The sequence below is a fragment of the Megalobrama amblycephala genome, linkage group LG12 (assembly GCF_018812025.1).
Source record: "Megalobrama amblycephala isolate DHTTF-2021 linkage group LG12, ASM1881202v1, whole genome shotgun sequence".
Classification (NCBI taxonomy): Eukaryota; Metazoa; Chordata; class Actinopteri; order Cypriniformes; family Xenocyprididae; genus Megalobrama; species Megalobrama amblycephala.
In genome coordinates this window covers 4,340,801-4,357,839 of record NC_063055.1, presented here as the reverse complement: position 1 = coordinate 4,357,839, position 17,039 = coordinate 4,340,801, and the positions used below count along the sequence as shown (strand labels likewise).

At 35.6% G+C, this 17,039-nt stretch overlaps 2 protein-coding genes across 3 annotated transcripts in view; one reads left to right on the top strand and one right to left on the bottom strand.

Annotated features, from left to right (window-relative positions):
- The window catches only part of LOC125279577 (leucine-rich repeat transmembrane neuronal protein 4), a 132,936-nt gene that overhangs the window by 21,819 nt on the left and 94,078 nt on the right, over positions 1–17,039 (bottom strand). The window lies entirely within an intron of this gene.
- Positions 12,328–16,973, top strand: LOC125279578. The gene is made up of 4 exons (XM_048209425.1): positions 12,328–12,637; positions 13,054–13,219; positions 13,352–13,467; positions 16,068–16,973. Exons 1-4 carry the CDS (start codon positions 12,488–12,490, stop codon positions 16,872–16,874), a joined length of 1,239 nt encoding a protein of 412 aa, XP_048065382.1. The 5' UTR covers positions 12,328–12,487; the 3' UTR covers positions 16,875–16,973.

Below are 17,039 nucleotides of genomic sequence, written 5' to 3'. Positions count from 1 at the left end.
TTTCAGTTACTGCAAACAACTAAATTCTGCTTTAACAAGATCTTCATCATCTGAACCATCATTGTTTGTACCCATTACTAGCAGCCTCGTGGAAGGCTCTTCTCTTCAATCTCTCGCCTCTTTAACTTAGCATACCAGTTGTGGTGATTCACTCAGAACTGATATAAGCACAGCGTTCCATCACACAGAAGGCTTATTTAAAGGTTTGACATGGCATTCTTGATTGATTAGTCTCCTTGCGCTGACGTCGTACCATTTATTTTGATGTTGTTTTTTTATTTCGTTCTAAACCTCCAGCACTAAAGCTCGAAACCATCTCTGCATTTCAATTAGACAGCACGAGGAAGAATAACCAGTCTCGTCGGACAAGGCCAATGAATAACACTCAGCATTCAGGGAACTGGAGTAGCTGTCCGTCATGTCTGTTTTATCTTTGAAGGGCCCTTGTGAAGCAAATCGATAAATCTCGAAACCAATTTTGCAGGGATAATAATGTTGTACTCGAGTGCGCCTCATTTTCCACAAACACACATTATCCTTTTCAGGTAACTCTTTCACGGCAGGCTCACACGCCTTTGCGTGCAAGTCCAAAAAAGTTGCTGCTTGAAGTTTCTGACATGATCAAAACAAGGCTTTTGGCACAAGGAAAGAACACAAACCCCAGGAAATCAGAAAACACACACAGAGCTCTCTGCGTTCACATTTCCGCCAGGAATTCGAGCACAGGCGGGACAAGTGCAATTCTGTAACTGCATGCTGTTACTCAGAACGAGACGTCCTGGGTGAACTCGAGAGCTAATGTCAAATTACAAACTGCTAAAAACAGCAACAGCGAGAACCTTTGACTCTGCTTAAATGCTGTTAAAGTGCTGATGCATATGAAGGTGGCTGATTGCGGGAAAAGACTAGCATAAGGAGACACAGCGGGATGCAACGGATCTCCCCAGACTCAATAAGCCGCTCAAGGGTAATGGAGATATCTCTCTGACACCATTATTTGCACTCAGACTACAGATTTCAGTGTCTATGTGGCAACTTCTGAGGCCTCCATTGCTGTTAATATTGGCAGTAATAATAGCATGCATAACATGCACAGTGTCTGGTTAGACTGGGTTACAGATCTTTAGTGAATAAAATAAAGGTTTTAGCAATGAAACAACATGGAAAAACTGTCTGTGGGTTTCAGCTCATTATAGCTTGTCAAATTTGCCCCTATATTGGGTGTGAGCAAAAACATGCCGTTTTTGTGTGTGTCCCTTTAAATGCAAATGAGCTGCTGCTCCCGGCCCCTTTTCCAGAAGAGGGCGGAGCTTTAACAGCTCGTGCTCCAGTTGCTCAACAACAACAAAGCTGGAGAATCTCACGCAGCCAAAATGAGGATTGTCAGTAACGGTGTTCAGCCTTACATTGTTCAAACCGAAGTCGACACTGATGGAGAGACTCAGGAAGAAGTTACAACTTTTAGAATGAAACTGGACGTTTCTGAATGGTTAGTGGATAAATTTATGTAGTTTCTGTGGAGTTGATTCAACTCATCGACTAGCATGTGCCGTCATGTTAATCTTTTGTGCAAAGTAACTTTTGTGTAGCGTACCTGTTGGTCAAACAGAGACAATGTAGATTGAAAATAAACCCTTAGAACTTTCAAATGATGTATAATTTGTTATCATTCTCAATATTTTTAGACAGTATTCTTTATAGTAAATGTATGGTAAACAAAGTGACGTCAAGCCGGGATAGTGTGGCTCAAGGGGTTAATGTATTAACTAACATGAACTAACAATGATGACTTACTAAAAAAAAATGAACAGTATTGTTAATTTCACTCAAACCATCCTTGTTCACATTGCTTAAAAACCCATGTAACTACATGAACTTAATTTAACTGAGTTGTTTCAACTAAAAATTTATATTGTTAGCTTTACTAAATAAGTGTTTGTTCAGGCAACTTAACATTGCTGAGTGAAACGCACAAGTTAATGTTGACATAACTGGGCAGTGGATCCGTGGTTCCCAGCATGCTTTGCAAGGGACTGCATTAGGAGAGTAAATTTAGGGATTAAAGTGTTATTTTATGTTTTTCAGTAAATGAAAGATTTTGTTAGTTTGTTATCTTTAGGATGGAATTCTCTCAGTTCAATTGTAGAGCACATAGTTAATTTAATAAGGTAAATTAAGTCAATAATTGTGTTCACCTTACGAAATAAACATAACAATATTAAGTAAAATGCACATATAAATATTATGCAATTTAAATGATTTGTATTTACTCAAATAAATTTTGTCAGCTTTACTTAAATTTCTTTTGTTCATACAACTAAATTGTTACTTTTTTTTTAAGTAAATCCAACAATTCAGTGATGTTAACAAATGGAACCTTATGCTACCAAAATAAAGATTATTTCAACATTAGTTAATGTTGAAATTAACTAACTAATATGAATAAATGCTTTTGAAACGTTTTTCATTGTTAATTCATGTTAGCTAATGTGGTTAAATAATCTTAACAAACAGGACCTTATTATGAAGTGTTACCAATATTAAAAATGTTTAAAATGTTATAATCACAGAATGAATGGTGCTTTAAGGTGTGCAGAAAATTACATTTGTTGGTTATGAAAAAAAAAAAAAAAATGTTTCCACTGTTTAATCATAGCAATTAAATAAACTAGAAAACAAGTCTGTTTTAAATGACTGTATTTTTTAAAAATGCACAGAGCCAAAAGTGGTCATATGAAAGAAACAGCTGATTAAGTGAAGCATTTGTGAGTGGTCCCAGTGAGCTAATTGCAGGTTATGTTAAAATGCTCAACATCAGTATACTTAATTTCATCTGCACAAAGTTTAGAAAGCTAACTGAAATGATATCTTAATTTTGCTTCACTTACTGTAAGGCGCAAATTGTTGTGTTTCATGCTTTTAGCTTTCAGACTCTATGCTAGACAATTATTATCATCCTGAATTTATAAATGGTTCATTCTTATGATTGTTGAAAGCCAATGTAAAGCAAAAACATTCAAATAGAATAAGTAAATGTATAAGAAAAGGTTCTATACGGAACCTTAAATGGTTCTGTCAGGCACTTCATATATAGAACCCTTTTAGGGGTTCCCATCATTTTATGGATTAGTTTTAATTAATTAATTATGTTTTAATTCATTTTTTATTTTAATTAAATTTTATGAATAAATCAGACCATAAACACTTTATCACTAGAAAAAAATAATAAATGCAATCATTTAAGACATTTCTCCTTATATAAAACATTTTTTTTTGCATGCACACTTTAGTTTAGGGTCCATTTCTAACTATTAACTATATGACATTTGCCTCAAACTCCTAATTACTGCTTATTAATAGTTAGTATGGTAGTTGTTAAGTTTAGGTATTGGGTTGGATTTAGGGACGTAGAATATGATCATGCAGAATAAGGCATTAATATGTGCTTTATAAGTACTAATAAACAGCCAATATATGCATGCTAATAAGCAACTAGTTAATAGTGAGAATTGGACCCTGAACTAAAATGTTAGCCCTTTTTGGTATAAAGCATTCTTTAAAATTGAATCAAGAACCCTAGAGTTCTATTCAGAACCCAACCGAACCTTTATTTCTAAGAGTGCTGCTATTTTTCCACCTTATTTTGCACATAAAATACACATATTCAACACTTTCTTTTTCCCTGCATGGTTATGTGCACCAATATTGCAGTTATCTGACGCTGTATTTGCTAATGTAACAAACACAAAAAAATATTATTTGACACAGCTTCGTCATTTCTCCCACCGTTAAATCAAAATAGCCTACTTTAGGCAAATGGAGGCCATTCCATTTCCAATGCATTAGCAATTAGCTTTAGCAGCTCAAATCGCAACCTAATGCAACATAATCATCTTTCTCAGAGTTGCTTCGACCAGAAGGCACAGAAATCCAGCCAACAGAATCCTCATTAATGTCAAAGGAACATTGATAATGCAGTAGGCCCAGTTCCATCTGAAAGAACACTGACTGTCACTACATCACATTCATGCATAAAATGAAAAGGAAAAGCCATGTTTCCAACATCAAAGCTAGCAAAGGTACAGCAGAGGAGTGCAAGGCACATACTTTCCTCCAATACCTTTCATCCCTGGATATATTCCAACCCCCCTCTTTTTTTTTTTTTTTTTAAATAGTAAGTGAAGACAAATATATTCGCCTGTTCTTCTGGTACGACACTTGGTTTTGAAGTGCTTTCAGCTGGGCAACGTTTTAGAAACGATGGGGGAAAAAAGTGTTTCCGCCTTTTCCTTGCTAAATGCTCGATCGCTGCTTTACTGATAAGACGTGACTTCCTTTGAAAAGGGCATTTTGTATTGAATCATGTTAAACAGCCTTTTGGAGCTGGTGATTATAGTACTTTAAAATGATGGCCGTGGTTGAAAGGCTGCTTTACACGTGTAACTCAGCACAGTGACGCTTTACAAACATGCTTTTCACAAAACTATTTAATGTCTATAGTGTCACTAGAGCAGCATTACCGCCATCACTGTGGCCAGTCTGATGTCTTTTCTTTACATTCCGGCCGTCTGGTTTTCACAACACTTGGAGGGATCCATACAGAAGAGCTCGCAATCTCTTATCTAGCTTAGATAATTGAGCCTATTATCCATGAATACAAAGAACAGAGATGGTCTAGGTTTCACTTCTTAAGAGGTTTGCAGGACATACAGTATTTTAAAGTGTCTTCTGTCCTTCACAGTTATACTTTTCTGCAAAATACCAAAGGTGACAGCTGACTATTTTGACATCAAATTCAGTGAGTGACAGTGATTTCTTCTGATTTCAAGTTCTTTGCATTTGTTGTGGAAAAGAAAAACATTAAGATATTTCATTGTGCCACAGAGTTAGAGATGCCCTCAAACTAACTTTAAAACCCATGAAATCAAATAGTTTTGTATGGAAACTTGTTTCCGCCACTGAATACCAAATAAAAAAGGTAATTGCGACTTTTTATCTTGCAATTCTGACTTTTTTTCTCTGAATTGTTTGATATAAAGTCACAAATGCAAGTTATAAAGTCAGAACTGTGTGATATAAACATGCAATTCTGAGAAAAAAAGTATTTTTTTCCCCCTCAGAATTTAACTTTATAACTCGCAATTATCTTTCATTTAATAATTTTTTTAATTCTGTGGGGGAAACAAGCTTCCATAGTTTTGAGCTTATTAGTCCAATAAAGCAATTTTACACCTAAAAGCAACGAAATGCAAATATTTAATAAAAATATTGCAAAAACATTAGTTGTGCTTAATTTTTGTTGTTGTTGTTGCGGAAACCGTGACACACTATCATTGAAAAGTTTGGGATAAGTGAGATTTTTTAAATAGGAGAAATGAATGCTTTTATTAAACAAGGACACATTGAATTGATCAAAAGTGACAGCAAAGACATATATAATGTTACACAAATGTCTATTTTAAATAAATGCTGTTCATTAAACATACTAATCCTGAAAAAATGTATTATGGTTTCCACGAAAATACTAAGAAGCAGCAAAAACTTTCAATGATTAATAATTTATCAATAATAATATTTACAAGGATAATGTAACACTGAAAAATTGCCATGACAGGAATAAATTACATTTTAAAATATAAAATGGTTATTTTAAAATATTTCACAATATTACTGTTTTCTGTATTTTTGATTAAATAAATACAGCCTTGGTGAGCAAAAGGCTTAAAAAACATAACCCTAAACATTTGAAGTGTGTGTGTGGTTCAGGTAAACCATACGTCATGGGGACAAAGATGGCAATATCCAAATTCCTTGTCCTTGTGGGGAATTTTTTTGGTCCCAATGAAGAAAACAGTGTATAAATCATGTAGCCCCGCCCCTTTTCAGCGATGCGTTCGTTGTGTTCTGTCTTCCGGTTTGTATTTCCACATGTATGAAGGTAAGATCTTACGGATTTATGAATGAACCGCTTGTTTTGAAATATTCCCGGTCTACTGACATTTGTTATGACATCTGCTTCAAACATTACAAATAATGCTCATGATAACTCTTGTTAACTGTAACAGATAATTACACAGAGCTACTGCTAAAACAGAAGTTCAAACACAAACTTCTAAAGAATTATAATGTTGGTCTATACAATGTGCTGAAAACAGGTGGTTATGTTCCAAAACACAAACATTCTGTTTGCATTGACAGAAGCACACATGAGGCTTGAATGCAAGCGCTTGAATCTGAGCTGTGCTTTGAAGATGCACACAGAATCACCTCATGCTGCTAGTTTAAATGCTTCTGCATTTTTGAGCTGTCATAAAATGTCTTTTGGCTATATTCGTGCTTATGAAGTATTCACAGGACATTTGATGCTGACAACCTCTGCATAAACTGTTTTACTAGAATACATTCTCGAAAAAAATAAAACACACCAACATGATTACATGCATAAATAGACTAAAAAAAAACACCTTTTATGCACTCCATAATGTTAGGTTGATTTAATACTTTTTTTAGTCAACTTCAGCAGGTTTAAAGTCACATCGCATCAAAACGGACTCTATTTACTTTCTTAAAGTTCCTGGTCTTATTGAGTGTTTCAGTGCACGTCATTCTAAGGAAAATAAAACTGTTTGTTTTCAGAATATTTAAGCTAATCTATTTGAATCACTTAAAAGCAAACGTTATCCTATTCACATACATTCAAAAGGGTTTTTTTGTTTGTTTTTTAAGAAATGACTACTTTTATTCAGCAAGGATGCACTAAATTGATCAAAAGTGACAGTAAATATATTTATAATGTTACAAAAGATTTATAAATAATAAAAAAATTAAATATTGTTTTTTTTTTTACTTTATATTCATCAAACTATCATGAAATAAAATGTATCCACATTTTTTTTTTCAGGATTAGAAAGTTCATTGAACAGCATTTATTTGAAACAGATTTTTTTTTGTAACATTATAAATGTCTTTACTGTCACTTTTGATCTTTTAATCAATTTAATGTGACCTTGTTTAACCTTGGTTTTTTTAATCTTACTTACCTCAAACATTTGTTTTCACAAAAAATATGAAGCAGCACAACTGTTTTCAACATTAATAATAAGAAGAAATATTTCTTGAGCAGCAAATCAGCATATTAGAATGGTTTCTGAAGGATCATGTGACACTGAAGACTGGAGTAATGATGCTGACAATTCAGCTTTGTCATCACAGAAATCAATTACATTTTAATATATATTCAAATAGACAACAGTTATTTGAAATTGAAATAATAATACACAATATTACTGTTTTTACTGCATCAAATAAATGCAGCCTTGGTGTGCCTTGGCATAAGAGACATGCAAAAAAAAAAAAAAGTATAATATAAGGCGAAAAGTGTTCAATAATAGTATGCTACCAAGGTAAGATGAGTACTGGATCAGTTGGACCAGTCATGTGATCACAACCTGGCAACCAGCATGTATTTTATAAAAAATATTTCTCATCGTACAGCTTCTTTGCTCTGTTAATCAAACAGTGCATTCAAAACACCCGCATGGAGAATTTGTATGATTTCTATCGTGCGAGGGATCCGACAGTCAAAACTTGAGCAATAACCTGGTCACACTTATATCTCTCAAGTCATGGAGGATCTAAACAAGCTTCAGGCTTTCTGCTGCGAGCCTAAGCCTCTGAGTCAATATCAATACCTCTCTAATATTGAAGTGTTTTTATGAAATTCCTCTCACAGTTCACCAGCTGGAAATGAATTCTGCGGTGGGCTGAGATCGGCACAGGGCTCAAGGAGGAATTGCAGGTCTCTCATCCTGTCTAAGGCCTGTTTGGATGGGTTCCTCTCCTCTGAACCAGAACGCAGGTCCGAAATTGAACTCTGAACATTTCCAATAACCCCTGCCATATTTAATCAGTCTATAGCGACCTGACACCACCTGAGGAGTAATGGTCTTTCTCTCGCTTGAAAGCCAATGCTTCTTCTCCTTTGGGAAGACATGGTAAATGACTAATCTAAATTTTGTTGACTTTGTTTGTGCTGGCAGCTTGGATGGAAGTGTAATAAAGATAACTGATAACAGGCCACATCATCAACACCAAACCAACTCAGTTGTGTAAATCTGGGGAAATTACAAAATTTTGGACAAATGGATTTAATCTTGACTTTTCTCCCACCAGGACTTCAAAACTATGAAAAAACACAAATTATTTAGTGACCCACAAATGTAAAACTGACCCTCGAATGCTTTTTAAACCATACTAAAGGAAGTGTAATGTTAGTGTAGCGCAAATCTTTTAATGCAGATCAGCCTCAAAAGATAAGTCACATAGTCACTTGGTTAACAGCAAGCGGCAACCTTCCGTTATCTCTCTTGAATCCAACACAGAAGTGACTTAAACTGCAATTCATCAACTAGCCACTAGAGACAGGCTCCAAAAGGAGTCAATCCCATAGACCCCCATGTTAAAATGCCCAACTTTACAGCAGAAAAAAAATGTTTACAGCCTGGTACAAAAAGTGGTTTTGGTCTATATAGCTAATTTTGCCATTCATGACAACTGTGAGGGGGGTGAATTTTTTTTATAACTCATCTGTTTAAATTATATTAAGCCTTAAAGTTCTGCATAATTAAGGGCATGGCCACTTGAGTGACAGATGGATTGTCACTGCTGTCACTACTAGTCATTTGTCTGCTGTCTGAGCTCCACCCACGTCCCGCCTCTTTGCCCATTTTGGCTCCGCCCACTTTGTGCTTCAAAAATGCTCTTCAGAAACCTACTGGTGACATCACGGACACTACGTACATTGTTTTATACAGTCAGATTAAATTACAGTTTTTAAACAAAAAAGTTTTTGAAAGAAGTTTCTTATGATCTTCAGGGCTGATCAAAAATACAGTAAAAACAGAAATATTGAGAAATATTATTAAAATATATAATAAGTGTTTTCTATCTATATATATTATAAAATGTAATTTATTCCTGTGATCAAAGCTGAATTTTCAGCATCATTACTTCAGCGTCACATGATCCTTCAGAAATCATTCTAATATGCTGATTGGCTGCTCTTATTGATAATTATCATTGCTTAATATTTTTGTGCAAACTGTGATTTAAGGATTCTTTGATGAATAGAAAGTTCAACAGAGCAATTATTTGAAATAGAAGTTTTCTGAATATTTATAAATGCCATTTTTTTGCCACAACAGTTAAAGGTAGCCACTGACTTATAGTATTTTTTTCCTACTATGGAATTCAATTGCTCCATTTTAACATCCAAATCGTGATGTGCGCATCCGCGATAGTTAATCGAAGGATGTGCCATGTCAAATATAGGGATTGTTAAAGGTGCCATTGAACGTTTTTTTACAAGATGTAATATAAATCTAAGGTGTCCCCTGAATGTGTCTGTGAAGTTTCAGCTCAAAATACCCCATAGATTTTTTTAAATACATTTTTTTAACTGCCTATTTTGAGGCATAATTAGAAATGCGTCGATTCATGCTGCGGCCCCTTTAAATCGCGCGCTCTCCTCCCCCCTACCGAGCTCTCGACTCTATCATTGCATAAACAAAGTTTACACAGCTAATTTAACCCTCAAAATGGATCTTTACAAAGTGTTCGTCATGCAGCATGTCCAATCGCGTAAGTACAGTGTTTATTTGGAAGTTTACATTTGATTCTAAATGAGTTTGATGGTGCTCCGTGGCTAACGGCTAATGCTACACTGTTGGAGAGATTTATAAAGAATGAAGTTGTGTTTATGAATTATACAGACTGCAAGTGTTTAAAAAATGAAAATAACGACAGTCTTGTCTCCGTGAATACAGTAAGAAACGATGGTAACTTTAACCACATTTAACAGTACATTAGCAACATGCTAACGAAACATTTAGAAAGACAAATATCACTAAAAATATCATGATATCATGGATCATGTCAGTTATTATTGCTCCATCTGCCATTTTTCGCTGTTGTCCTTGCTTGCTTACCTAGTCTGATGATTCAGCTGTGCACAGATCCAGACGTTAATACTGGCTGCCCTTGTCTAATGCCTCGATCATGGGCTGGCATATGCAAATATTGGGGGCATACATATTAATGATCCCGACTGTTACGTAACAGTCGGTGTTATGTTGAGATTTGCCTGTTCTTCTGAGGTCTTTTAAACAAATGAGATTTACATAAGAAGGAGGAAACAGTGGAGTTTGAGACTCACTGTATGTCATTTCCATGTACTGAACGCTGGTTATTCAACTATGCCGAGGTAAATTCAATTTTCAATTCGATGGCACCTTTAATCCACGATTCAAAACCCACCCAATTCTCGGATTAATTGCAAAGTTTGACCATCATACAATTAAAGTTTATCATTTGACAGTGTTTTAGGTCCTGTCAGTTTTAACATTCATTCCATTTTAAACCATTTGGGCACACAAAGACGCGAAAGAGATTTCTATTCTACAGTAAATGTGCAGCTGTTTCGCAGCTGTTTCGCGCACACACACACACAGAGCCACGCTGTGCCTATTTGTGCCTGAATGGACACAAACATGCAACAAAAATAAAAACAAAAAACAAAAAAAAAAAGGCAAAATGCCCGTAAAACATAGAGTATCCTTGTAAACACAGTTGTTGAGAAAGAAAACCGGATGTGTAACAGTATTTTGGGTCTGCACATTCAGTCTTAAAGTGACAGTAGCCCTGCTGCTTTCTGTGTCATGAATGTTAATCAAACAACAAAAAGACAAAAATCACTAAACACAGATTAATTAATTAATTAAATATAAAGTGAAGACTTTGAAATGTTAATTTACACTTGATTATTCAATTTCTGTACCAGAATACTGTGAATGGCTTACCTGAAAAATATAAAGCACCTTCTCTTTCATTAGTGTCTTTGTTCTATTATATATATCTATGCTTGCAATTAGTTTATTATTTTCTGTGCGTATTCACTCACCTGCAAAATCACCCCAATCATCCTAGAATGATTAATGCTTTCCAAATAGAGCTATTAAAGTCATCTGGTGATTTTTTTTTTCATATCGCAATATATAACGCAGAAAAACAAAATATCGCAATGTCAGTTTTTTCCAATATCGTGCAGCCCTATTACTAACATTCTTCAAAACATCTTCTTTTGTGTTCAACAGAAGAAGGAAACTCATACAGGTTTGGAATGACATGAGGGCGAGTAAATGATGACATAATTTTAATTTTTGGGCGAACTATTCCTTTAACATTCCCACAACCACATTGGAAAAAAGTTTTTAGGACATGCACTTGATAGCAGAGCAATAATTTTCACATTTCTTGCAAGAAGTCTAAAGTTAAACACTGCTAGCCAATCTTCATTATACAGTCTTTCAAATGAGCTCCTGCAGGAACATCACAGGGCCATTTAAATCAGAAAATTATGATCTATTTATAGTGAGTTGAGAACAATGCAGGTTTATTCATCTATGGAGTGAGAGACAGGGAGAAATCAACCGAGATTTCAAGAGTGATTGGTGTGTAATTGAATGGTTGTTCTGGAAATTTCCTGTGCTGGGTCCATCATAGCTGTGATTTCATTGTAATGCATGGCTAACTCCTGCCATAGCAGGACCTAATCAGAATTAATTCAAACATGGTGGCCTGCAGAAATGAAAGCTGCTAGAAACTATCACCATTTCACTTTCAAGCAGAAGAGACAGCTGTCGAGAAAAAAAAAAAAAAAAAAAAAAACACCACTGCGCTTTTTCACATCAATCTAGATGCTTCCTTGGCAAAAACTGTGGCCCGTTTGGAAAAGAGTGCTAACGTGTTCAGATTTCTGAACTTACATTATGGCAGACATTGTGTGGGTTGAGTTAATGACAGATAAAGTGTCACACATGTCACATGACCATCTGTCCAACTCATTTCATGACTCAAAGTGCATTGATGACCAGCTAAACTTGAACTGCCATCTGTAGGCTATATATTAACACAGAGAAGGTGTATATTCAGAGCGTACTAGTGTAATGCTAATGACATAAAGCAAATAAAGCAAAATTTACTCCAAATTCTCATACCGTAATGCATAAGAACCTTTTATTTTTACTGTAGGTCAAATGACTCTCGGTAGATTCTTATTTCCGCAACAGCGTTTTTTATATATTTATATATCAACATAATTTAAAGTACACTACAACATATGCAACCATGAAGTATATGTCAATTTAAATACACTACATCATCATCAATTATTATTTGCATTACAGTAAAGTGAAATGTTTCTTAAATTTTTGTTCAGAAATATTTTTTTATCTAATTCTGTCTAAAAATAAAAGGCAAGTTATCCACTAAAGCCGGGGACACACCTAACGATTAGCTGAAACATTCTAAGACTGAACAGAACACACATACCGATTGTTTCCTTCAACTGGAGCCGATTTTAATCGTTGACAGTCGGAGAAGAACACAAACGTTTACGATTGAGACCGCTGCTAAGCAACACACTGTGAAAATGGATGTAAACAAACAGCTGGCGCTCTTCATCTGCAGCTATGTTTGTGCGGAAAAAAAACCAAAAAAAAGAGGAAAAACGCGCAGGATATGGGCGAGGTCCTGGCTGGAGAGGCAACATGGACTTTGTTCTCTACAGAGAGAATTTGAGGTGAGTAACATAAACTTTGTTAAATTAATCTATTTTTAGAGCTTGCACTCTGGTGGTGTCGCCGTTGTTAAGCAACGATAAGCTGCGATCCTCAATGAAGCTTGTTCGACTTGAAACGGCACTGTACAGACCATTAAATAACCACTGAAGTGCCATTTCATGTCCAACAAACTTAGTTTCAGCAAATGCAAGTAACGTTATCTGCAGATTGTTATGATGATGAACGTGACATAAGGTCTTTACAATTGTAGCATTTCACCTTTCGACACGCCCATTACAGTATGCAGCTATCCCTGTCTGTCTTATTAGCCAGCGCTAAACTAACAACCATGACAACTGGTACAACAGTTAATAAACATTAACGTAAAAACAGTGTATCATCATGCTCACTATTATCACATGCTATCTAATAACAGATGGAGGACCATGAAGGGTTCAGGAATATGTTCAGAATGAGAATGAATGACTTCAATCTACTTTTGGAAAAAGTGGAGCCTCACCTTTCACGTCAGGACACCAGACTAAGGCTAGCAATCCCTGTGAAGGATAGGCTTGCTGTAACTCTGCGCTTCTTGGCAACTGGTAAGAAAAGGGCGATGAGCAGAAGACATCTCTGGATAAGACAGTAATATGTTTGTATGCGTTTGATTTGCTTTAGGTCCATTTAACATTTTTGAATATATGTTTGTATGGATTATTGTTATCTTTTTAAAGGTGAAACCTATAAGTCCCTCAGTTTCCAGTTCAGGATGGGGGCCAGCACTGTATCCAGGATTGTTGCAGAGACTTGTGAAGCCCTACATCTTGTTTTAAAAGAAGATTATCTAAAGGTACTTATCTGTATAATTGCAAATCATTCACAATTTGATTGATATGTCAAACATTCAGGCTGATGTATTACATTCTTATTTATTTGTATTTAATTCTACAGTTTCAGACAGATGGCAATTCTCCAGACAGTTTAAGTGATAAAATATATTTCAGTGTTTGCATTAAAACGTAGGTATATATTTAGCTACATTTACATGCTTTATTATGGTTACCAACTGGGAAGTATTAGGTTTCACCTAGGATTATTGGTTATAAAATATATGGTAACACTTTACAATAAGGTTCATTAGTTAACTACATTTGTTAACATGAACTAATAATGAACTGCACTTATACAGAATTTATTAAGCTTTGTTAATGTTAATTTCAACATTTACTAATAGATTATTAAAATCTTGTTAACATTAGTTAAAACACTGTGAACTAACATGAACAAACAATGAACAACTGTATTTTCATAAACTAAAATTAATAAAGATTAGTAAATACAGTAACAAATGTATTGCTCATGGTTAGTTCATGTTAGTTAATACATTAACTAATGTTTAACTAATGAACCTTATTGTAAAGTGTTACCAAATATATATTGTGTATATACAGTATACATAAGGTAATATTTAAAATTATTTTCACTGTACATTTAACTTCCTGTCTAGGATTAGTAAAACTGGTTAAAGGGTTAGTTCACCCAGAGTCCTTCATTCATCTTCAGAACACAAATTAAGATATTTTTGATGAAATCCAATAGCTCAGTGAGGCCTCTATAGACCGTAATACCACTGAACTTCTCAAGATCCAGGAAGGTACTCAAAACATATTTAACCCTTATAGGGTCTCTTTGTCCAAATGACATGAAACTTTGTACAGTTGTTAACACTTTCTAGATCTACAAAGAAAAAAAAAATTGGAGTGATATCTTAAAGGTCACACTCAGGGTCTTCAGGGTCATAAAATTACATTACAAAATTAATTACATTATTACATTATTCATTACAAAAAATTGTTTATTGACAAGGTGCAACAATGGATAAATGCAGGTAAGTTATATAGCAGATAGACAGTTCAGGAATGATGGTTGGTGGATAACTTCTGCTTTCATCTTTACCAGGTTTCGTGACGATAGCAGAGGTAACTGGAGGAGTGGGGAAAGAACAAATATCAATCCAAACACTATTCGAATACGGTAATATCTTTCCACAGGAATCAGGCATAAAGAAGACAAAGGTGATCACAGGAGCTACGAATGAGAATGACATGAGATCAGAGTGGGAGTAATGAAGACTTACTAGCTGAAACGTCATGGTAAGTAGAGCAGGTAAGGAGTCATCAGTACTCTGATCTATAATATGAATATAGATCAGTGGGTGTGTCACGGAATCTAGTTTTAGTGTGTCTAAGAAGTTGCTAGATTTGTCGCTAGGCTCTTGAAAAAAAAATCAAAAGAGGCGGGGAAGGTGCTAAATCTAGCAACAAAATTGATAAACTGGCAGCACTGGTGTGCTTTTGTACTGGTGTTGTGTGCTGCAGTGAAGCAGAACAGCTGCCGGTGATTAGAACAGGAAAGATATAATGGTGAAGCCAGTCAGTTTTGTGGAATTCAAGACGTGGAAAGTAAGATGAACTCAATAGTTCCAGGAGGTCTGTTGGCCATGTGTTTTTTTTCTCCATTTGACCATTGCTCATGAGATCAGAATGTGATTTACTAGCTGAACCATCAAGGTAAGTAGAGCAGGTAAGGAGTCTGTTTCCACATTTGAGGCCAGACAATGAGTGACTGTGAGGTGTGTGCTTCTGTACCGGTGTTGAGTGACGCAGTGATGACGAACATCTGCCAGTGATTACAACGAGAGGCAAGAGGAGCACTGTGTCGGTGTAATGGGGAGCCTGGTGTATCCGTGACAGGTAGGGCAGGTTCATAATAATAGTAACAACCTAACAACAGCAAATGATCATTTTTGGGTGAACTATGCCTAGTACAAATGGGTAGTACAGACTTAGGGTTTTATTCTAAATATATTTTAAAAATGCATTGATTATGGTTCTGTTAATATTTTCCATTTCTAAAGGTCCATTTACACCAAGAATAATGACTATAACAGTAACAATAATGATGTAATTTTAACAATCATTGTAAATTTAAAAGCATAGCATGAATCCACACAACAACTATGATAATGGCACAGAGAAGCAATATCATTGGAATCACTTTCAGAGCAATTTTTTTTTCCAGCTAATGAATGATAAAAACATTGACAGCTAATCGGAATTCATCCTGCTTCAAAGAGCTTGAGCATTTAAAGTGTATGCTAATATATTTATTATTATGTTTATATTTATTGTTCTTGGTGTGAACAGACCTTTAACAATGAGAATATGTAAAAATGTTGACAGTTTTGTGTCATCTATATGTTTGGATTCCATGTTTTTACATCTATCCTGTCCTACAAAAATATCTATTTAAATAGTAAAAAAGTTGAAACCCTTTGTAAAACAATTAGATAGATTTGGAAGTGTTTTGCAAAAGAATCTTTTTGACCAATACCTATTATACTTAGTTCACTCTTTTTTCTCTCTCTCTTTTTTTTTTTGTTTGTTGCAGACACCCAGGACTGAGGCAGAGTGGCTGGACATTGCCAAAGGGTTTGAAGAAAAATGGCAGTTTCCTCATTGCTTGGGATCCCTGGATGGCAAGCACATTTATATTCAGCCACCTCCACACAGTGGCAGCACATTTAGAAATTACAAATGCAGATTTTCTGTTCTTCTAATGGCTGCAGTTGACGCCAACTGTAATTTCATTTATGTGAATGTGGGCACACAGGGAAGAGTTTCAGATGCAGGTCTGTTTGCCACCTCAGACCTTAAAAGGGCATTAGACAATGACCTGCTGAATATCCCACCCCCAGCGCCACTGCCCAATTCCGATGTCCAGTTTCCCTTTGTGTTTGTGGGCGATGAGGCTTACCCGCTCCGCTTGGATTTAATGAAGCCTTTCCCACATCGACAGCTAGAGATGGACCAGCGAGTTTTCAACTACCGCCTTTCGCGGGCACGAAGGGTTGTAGAGAATGCCTTTGGCATCCTTGCCAACCGGTGGCGAGTGTTCAGGTCAACAATCATGTTATCACCAGACAAAGTGACCAAATTAACTATGGCAGCTGTCTGCCTCCACAATTTCTTAGGAGATTGTGGATCTGAGTCACCCCCCCCACCAGAACTGGCAGATAGGGAAACTGCAGAAGGAGGATTTGCAGCAGGAGAGTGGAGAGGGCAAAGATCGGGAGCACTGCACCCTAGAAGAGAAGGAATACGCAATGCCAGCCATCATGCCAAACAGTTGAGAAATGTCCTTAAAGACTACTTTATGTCCACAGGATATGTGCCATGGCAAGACAAATATGCTTAATGCTTGAGGCTGTAACACCAATACACATGAAAACTGCCTCCCTTATATATACAGCTATGGAAAAAATTAAGAGACCACTCCAAGTTCAGAAATCAATGTTAAGTGGTCTCTTAATTTTTTCCATAGCTGTATATATTTATATATATATATATATATATATATATA

Coding starts and splice junctions, on each gene's coding strand:
- LOC125279578 (XM_048209425.1), top strand. CDS start 12,488: ATGGATGTAAACAAACAGCTGGCGCTCTTCATCTGCAGCTATGTTTGT. Junction 13,220..13,351: donor TCTGCGCTTCTTGGCAACTG/GTAAGAAAAGGG, acceptor ATCTTTTTAAAG/GTGAAACCTATAAGTCCCTC. Junction 13,468..16,067: donor TAAAAGAAGATTATCTAAAG/GTACTTATCTGT, acceptor TGTTTGTTGCAG/ACACCCAGGACTGAGGCAGA.